General features: G+C 49.4%; 1 protein-coding gene across 1 annotated transcript in view; it reads left to right on the forward strand.

The window, feature by feature from the left end:
- The window catches only part of CENPM (centromere protein M), a 4,775-nt gene extending 2,091 nt beyond the window's left edge, over positions 1-2,684 (forward strand). Inside the window, exons 3-5 of the mRNA XM_009588091.1 lie at positions 170-261; positions 1,012-1,146; positions 2,415-2,684. Of these exons, the coding sequence (XP_009586386.1) occupies positions 170-261; positions 1,012-1,137 (218 nt within the window). The 3' untranslated portion in view covers positions 1,138-1,146; positions 2,415-2,684. The remainder of the gene's footprint in view (positions 1-169; positions 262-1,011; positions 1,147-2,414) is intronic.
- The last annotated feature ends 4,501 nt before the right edge of the window (positions 2,685-7,185 follow it).

Below are 7,185 nucleotides of genomic sequence, written 5' to 3' on the forward strand. Positions count from 1 at the left end.
TCCGTTGTGAATCTTGTACCATTCTGTTTGTACTGCTCACTGTTGCCTTACCTTCTACGGTGCTCTCAAAATTAGCTCTGGATCGTTTTGTGGATGGGGAATTTCCTGGTACTTTCCTTCACTGAATATTGATTATGGTGCTTGTAATGTGGGAAAACTTTTTCTGTAGTTGGCAGAGTGAATTACTGCAGCGTAGAGATGAATGCCATCTGGAAACTGGGAGAAACCTACTGCAGCCCTGTGCTATTCTGTGAGCTGGAGGTAAGGTGCCTATTTGGTGTCTGAAGGGATTTGTGAATTCCACTGCTCTCTGATTGTTAGGAACATCATTACATTAGCAATAAATATATGTACATATGCTACCCTCTTGCGTAAGTGTCAGAGACCAGACTCTTTCTACAAGAACAGTAGAGGTACAGGAGTCTGACCGTCCTTGAAATGAGTCTTCTAGATTACCTGCTCCTTCCTGTGCTACTGCAAAGCCTCAGGAAGCCAAGTCTAAATAAACAAAGACTTCTCTGATATGCAGAGCCTTGGTACACTTGTTCCTTGAGGCATTTTTTTCTTCCTGGGAGCCCCTGAGCTGTTACTTGCCATGTGACTCTCTTGCCCACGTAATACTTCCTGTTAGCCAGGCTTTGTTGCTTCACAGACTGTTTTGCCATCTGATATGCCGTTCTCTCCAATTACCTGCTTGGTCTGAAAAGCTGGAGGGAGAGTTTGGCATTCAGTGGTAGCACACTTCACTTTTCTGTGTACTCATCCTTCCACCCTCAGAGTCTGCTTCCCTACCAGCAGGTAATATCTGTGCCTTTGGCAAGCCCTTCAGGGTTTTCAGCTGACAACACTGTACCTTCCTTAATATTAGGGGAGTAAATGGGCCTGTTCGGGGTTTTCTGTAGCTAGCCGCTCTGAACCATACTTAATGCCTGCTCTGGTTCTTTCTTTTATCACAGCTTAGCACTGCTTTTCTTTTCTATTGATTAAATAATTTCTCCGTTTTCTTTCCAGTTGGAAGGGATACGAGTTGCCACTGCTCAGCGACTTCTCCGGATGTTACAGATCTGCGCTGGTCACATACCAGGAGTTTCTGCCTTGTCCTTTGGCTCACTGATGAGGAGTTCTGCTGATGACTAGCTTCTCATTGTGAGAATTCAGCCACACTCATCATTTTTCTTTCACTTCAGGCATTCAAGCTGCTGCAGTTGGAATCACATTGGGAAGCTTTTTTGCCTGACTTGTCATGACCCCTCATCCAGAGCTATTCCTAGTTGCTAATCTCTCAAGAAAAGCTTGATTCCTGTTCAGTGGATAATGTATAGGTGCTGGGGCAGTTTGGATGGGGATTCCTATCCGTTATTACATCTGAATCCTATTTCATGATCAAGTTCGAGTTTCACCCATTTTGCCAGTGGGCAGGAGCTACGTGTTTTACTGAGAGAATATTGGAAAAACTATCCCAAATGCCGCATGTCACGGTTGAGTATCTTAGTTTCAGTGTCCCCAAAGTACTAGAGAAGAGGCAGCAGGCTCCTGCTTCCTTTCAGTTAAAATACAGCACCTTGGACTAATGTGAAACCTCGCTGCCAGGTTTTGTCTCCCCACCAAGAGAATAATGGGGAAGGAAGGCTGTCCTGCAGCTTCTAGGTAGACTGCAGTTGGCAGTTAATGATCCAGCTGGGTGAGAGTCTGCCCAGAGAAGGGCTCAGTATTTCCATGCCTGATACCTAATTGGGGAGGATGGGACTAAAGAAGATAATCTAGCACTTCAGCTTTCTTTTAGTTCTTTAAAGAAAAAGGCTCCATCTGTCAAGCCCAGGATAACAAGCAACCCTAGTCTATCAAGCCCGGGATAACTCTAGCAACCCAGCCTCCGGGGCTGACCAGAGAGGAAATACAGCAGACTGGACTACAGCAACATACAGAAAACACATGTTGTCTCTTGCAAGTTGGGCGTATGCTGTGTGTAATCCCTTAACTAACAGGTTCTTATCAGCAGTAATTCATGCCTTATTCTTACTGCAAGTCAGTAGTGTGTTTTGGAGTTCTAAGTTAATAAAATGTATATTTAATAACTAGTTGTATGTTCTTTGTTTAGGTATGTGGCATAAAACGTATAAACACTTGCCCCAGTTTGCGCTGACAGCGAGGCTGGTCCTTGCTGGCAGGTTGAACTTCCAGTTAGTTGGTGCAGTCACGGTTTCAGCCACGTGGTGGTGGCAGAAGCTTTCCAAATACAACCCTTCATGTATACCGAGTTGAGCCACCTTCCAGAATACAGTGTTTCTTGAAACGCTGGGATGTTTCTTACCCAGAATTGCATTCCAGGTAGTAATGAAGCCTAGAGAGAATGTGTTAAGCTCCCCTCTGGTTTAATTTATTTAATCCCTAATAGTCTGCTTTAATGTTCCTAGGTGCAGAGCTCTAGCTGCGTGTGCTGTTTCGCTTAGCTTGTTTCTGACATCTGTGAGCAGGAAAAAGCAGAAAGCAGCACTGCAGGCTTAATCAGCTGTGAGTGTTGGCAGTCCTTGCAAAGACAGCTCAGCAAGGCACAAAGCCTGTATCCTTGCTCAGAGGACACACAAATCCTAGCTCCAGTTGTATTGTTGCTGGCGGGGGAGGGCTAGGTTGTTTGTCAGCTGGAACAAAAGGAGCTAAACCATTCAGCTGTGTTATGGTGCCCAAAAGGGCTGGAGTCTGGCTAAAACCCGAAGGAGAAAGACGTGTGCAAACTCTGGTGGCTGCGTAAGAAGGATTGGAAGCTTAATGGGCATGCCCTACTTTCAGCAAGCTTTGTGATCCTGAAGGTACTAGCCAGGACTTTGCCGCCAGAGAGGGGCAATCATGCTGAGAAACAAGTTTCTCTGTTGGTTATGCTGTCTCGGCCTCGCTCTCGCTTTGGGTCCCTCAAAATAAATGAGAGCATGGTTTAGAATAGGCTGGTTTCGATTTGTTCTTGATGTGCAGGTGCAGTCTGGGGGAGGGAAGGAAGGGCTGCGGCATGAAATGAGCCAGTCTTTCGTGTCCTCCGCAACTGCTGTAAGGTAAGGAGACTCTTCCGTCTCCTAGGTTGTTCTCCCGTTGCCTCTAATAACTATTGGACTCGGGTAAAATCCCTTCAGCCTCAAGAGTAATTTCGCTGTGCTTTCTTAACTGGTGAAATGAAACTTTCTTTGGTGCACCCAGAATGCTTTGTAGCAACCCGCATGCGCTGCTGTCCATTCCTGCACCTTCAAACATAGGGTTTTTTCCACTGCCATGTTTCAGATGCGGTATTTCTTTCCTTCGACTGCTTTCAAAGAAGAAAGATGCAATTTGTACTTCCTACAGGTGGCCGAATCCCAGCTGGTATAAAATAAAATCTAGTTCCTTAAAAGCAGCATCTCGCTTCACCTTAGGGCAAATATTTTTCTTACTCTTAGGAAAAAGTCTTTACTAGAACTGGCAGGGGAAGTGGAGCATATCTGAGAATATGACACTGTGTCGCAGGTCCGTCATGTTTTACAACCAAAAGTAGTTGGGACACATCTAAAGCTACAGCTTCAACTATGTAAATACCTCTAGAAACTGTCAGCTATTAGTTTAGACAGGCCATAACACTGCCCCTACCAGAGAAGACAAGGCAGCCGAGGGTATCTTTCATCTGGATGGAGTAGCCAGGGCTAATGTTTGATACAGGTCTTGTGAATATAGTACTTGGATTGGGATCAAAGGCATGGAAGGCCTGAAGCTGAATTAAGGCTAGTGACTCAGGTTCTGTTGTTTTTAAACATCATGAAACAGCTTGCCAAGCTGGCTGAAATCTAAACTAACAAATATTTTGGAGTTACTTGCTTTCTCTTCCTTTCTCTGTTGCCTCAGTTCCCTATCCCTGTGGAGATTGACAAAGAGAAATCCCCCTCTCTGTGGCAAAAGTACCCATGAGCATTGCTGCTTTGACTGCTTCAGTTTGTGGATGTGTTTTTCTTTGTCAGCTATGTCAGCAAAATTAGCGTAAAAGCGGTTTAACTAGTATAGAAGACCTTGCACCAGTTGCACTGGTGTAAGCTTCAGTCATGAGTGCTTTTTTTCAGATGGAACTGAATGAGGCTGTAATAGGGTCTCTTCTGCTACGGCGGGTGGACCTACAGGATTTTGCCTTCAGTCCAGTCACTTGAAGAAGATTTTGTATCCTCAGCCTGCTAGCCGAGCTGCTCACAGAGGGACTCTGTGAGAGATTTCAGCACAAAACAGCTTGGTTGGCATTACGTGTTGGGATTATAGCTCTCTGCCAGCCCAGGTTTTCCAGGGAAGGGGCTTTTTTGCTGGCTTTGCCACACCAGCAGTTAAATTAGGCCAACTTTTAAGCGTGATAAGACATGATATGCTCGGTCTATACTAACTGGAGAGAAAGTCTGCGTCCTGATATAGTGCCTGTAGTAAAAGATCTCTCTGTCCTGGAACAAAGAACAGAGATAAATCCAGCCCTGGGGATTTTTCTGTCCCTCCAAACCTTGAAACCGGTGGTAGAGGTTTAGAGTCAAGGCCACCTCTAATATTTGCTTTGGGGATTGGTTAGAACTGGATATCTCTGCTTTCCAAGACCTGGAGTTCGAAGGGGCTGGCTGGCTTAGGTCAGCGGTGGAGCTCAGCAGCTGTGGTCACGCTGTAAGAGCTGCTTGGTAGCTCTCGTCATGACCACTGTCCACAGCAGCAGTGGACAAGAAGGCACTCCTGCTCTGCTGCCTGGAGCTGACCCGCAGAGCTGTGGCAGAGGTACCTGCTCTGTGGCAAAAGCAAGGGAGACGCTTTCTCCTGTGGGGTTTTTAACTTGTCTTTATTTTGCAGGAGCACTGGGCTTTGCTCTGGCCGGATTCCAGCTGCTCTCCCTCCGTTCAGCTGGCCCAGATCCCCTGGCAGTCTCCTCTGCACACTGAGTGTTCTCCACTTCCCACCCTGAGCTGGTGTGCAGTGTTGCTGTGGGCTGCTGAACAACTGCCACTTCCCATTCAGTGACCAGCTGTCCTTCACTGATGGGGAAAAGTGATTTATATGCAAGAGAAAGCAATAGCTGGCACAGCCCAGAGCTGGGAGCCAGAAAAGCTGGGCTCGTTTCGCCTCTGTGGCTGATTTCTTGCATGACCCTGGGCACGCGTGTTAAAATTCACAGTGCCTCGCTTGCTCTGCCTCTACAGCAGGAGCTGCCTCCACTGGAGGGGTGTGATGAGGGTGCATTCACATTGCTTTAGGGTCACAAATCTGGAATTGGGTGGAAGCATTCAGAAGAAACCATTTTTTCCTAATTAGCAGAGTTTGATTTTTACCTAAGTTCTGGGGGAGGAGGGTTGGTGGGACCTGGCTGCCGGGCACCTCCTGAAATCGGCCGTGTTTTGTGCTGCTTACCTGCCAGACTCTGCTGCAGGCAGGCAGGCGGGGTGGCTGCCTGAAACTGGGCTGCGATCCTTCTCATAAGGCGTTGCGGCATGGTTGGGTTTTGTTGTGAACTGGAACAAAACCACCCTCTGAAACGCTGAAATTCCCTGCACAGCTCAATTATCCTTGAATTGGCCGGTGGGAGAAATCAAAGTCTCTGGATCTCTTCCTCACTGTTAAATATTAATACGGTGTGGCAATGCTAGGCAGGACAGCATCCCCTCGGGTCGGCTCTGCGCAGGAGGGGCCGTCTTGGCTGTGAAGAACTGGTGCGCGAGAGAGGTTGGGCACACGGGACTCAGGAGTGATGTGACTTGCTCAGACTCCTTGGCAGCTGAGTAGCGCGGGCTCCCGGCCCGTGCTGGGCCACGTTTCCCTTGCCACGGGCTTCTTCTGCGGGAGCTGACACGTGCCGCGATGCTGACTTCCCTCGTCCCCCTTGAGCTCGCAGTGTGGTGGGGCGTTTTGCGAGGAGCCAGGAAAGGCCCCCTGCCCGTCCCCCCACCCCGCCACCTCCTTTGCCGAGGGAAGTCAGCGGTGTGTGAAAGAGAGCCTGTGTTTTACATACGCGCAGGCTGCCTCCTCGCCGCTGGCCCAGGTGCAGCTGCGGGCTGGGCGCGAGAGCCCTGTGGGCTCTGCACGTCACGGGAAGGAGCACCGAGGTGGGGTGAGGACAAAAACAAAGAGAGAAGCCACCTCCCCTTGGGAAACCTGGCCCCGGTGCACAGAGGCTGCTCTGTCCTTCGGATCCTGCCACCCTCTCCGCACTACAACAAGCTGTGCCAGGGCCAGCTGAAGCACCCGTGCTCTAGAGTGGTCCGCATGCAGGAGCGAGGCAGAGGCACACTGCTGAGCACTTGGAAAGACCTAAAAAGCCCAGCTAGCATTAAACATGCCAGGGAGGCTTCCCCCGTTTTCTGGCAGCATGGAGTATTTTCCTTTCCTGTCTTCCCATGGAAACTCTCTGGTCCCACCGTGTGCCCACCCTGCAGTGACGGGGTGACTGTGCTGTGCTGCGGCTGGGCCCGCTTTGCTCCTGTCCTGCTGGCTATGTCGTCACAGCGCTTGGGTTGGCAAAACACCTTGGGTGTTTGCTGAGGGTCAGCAGTCCTTGAGGCACCATCGCAGGCTGCACTGGTCAGCTCAAAGCTCTCCTGAACCTCTGTGCTGGTTGCTCTCCTAGGTTTGACGGCAGAGTTGGCATCGCCCCAGTGTGAACATTCATTTTTTTACCCCCCATTGCTATATTTCCTTTTCTTGCTCTTCCAGAGATGACAGATGCGAAGCCAGGGCTGCGTTTGACTCAGCTCGGTACGTAACAACCTGTAGCTCGTGCTGCAGTGGAGCACCTCTCTTCAAAGCAATGTGCCAGCATCAACTAATTAATCCTCATTCCCCTGTGGGACTGAGGGGTGACTCAGTGCCTCGTGCTGTTATGCTGAGCAGCAGAGGATCAAAGGCATTGGAGCTGGGGAAGCCCTGGGATAGCACAGAGTCGCTCTTTGCCGGCACACGGGGTACCTGTAGTCTCGGTCTCGCATGCTTGTCTCCAGGGCTCTGCCCAGGCTCCTTTTAAGCCATGCAGAGAAGGGCTGAAAGCTCTGCTACCGTAGAGGCGGGGCTGGAGCTGCCTTCACCTCGCTTTGCAGTGAGTGTTTTTACTACCTGGGGTTCCCTTCTGATCTTTTCCGTCCTTTTGCTCCTTTGTTATAATCCGAATTGGCCATCCTGAGCAATTCTGCCTCCTGTTCTCACCTACAGGTCGTTCACGCC

The sequence above is a fragment of the Fulmarus glacialis genome, unplaced genomic scaffold (assembly GCF_000690835.1).
Source record: "Fulmarus glacialis isolate BGI_N327 unplaced genomic scaffold, ASM69083v1 scaffold43321, whole genome shotgun sequence".
Lineage (NCBI taxonomy): Eukaryota > Metazoa > Chordata > Aves > Procellariiformes > Procellariidae > Fulmarus > Fulmarus glacialis.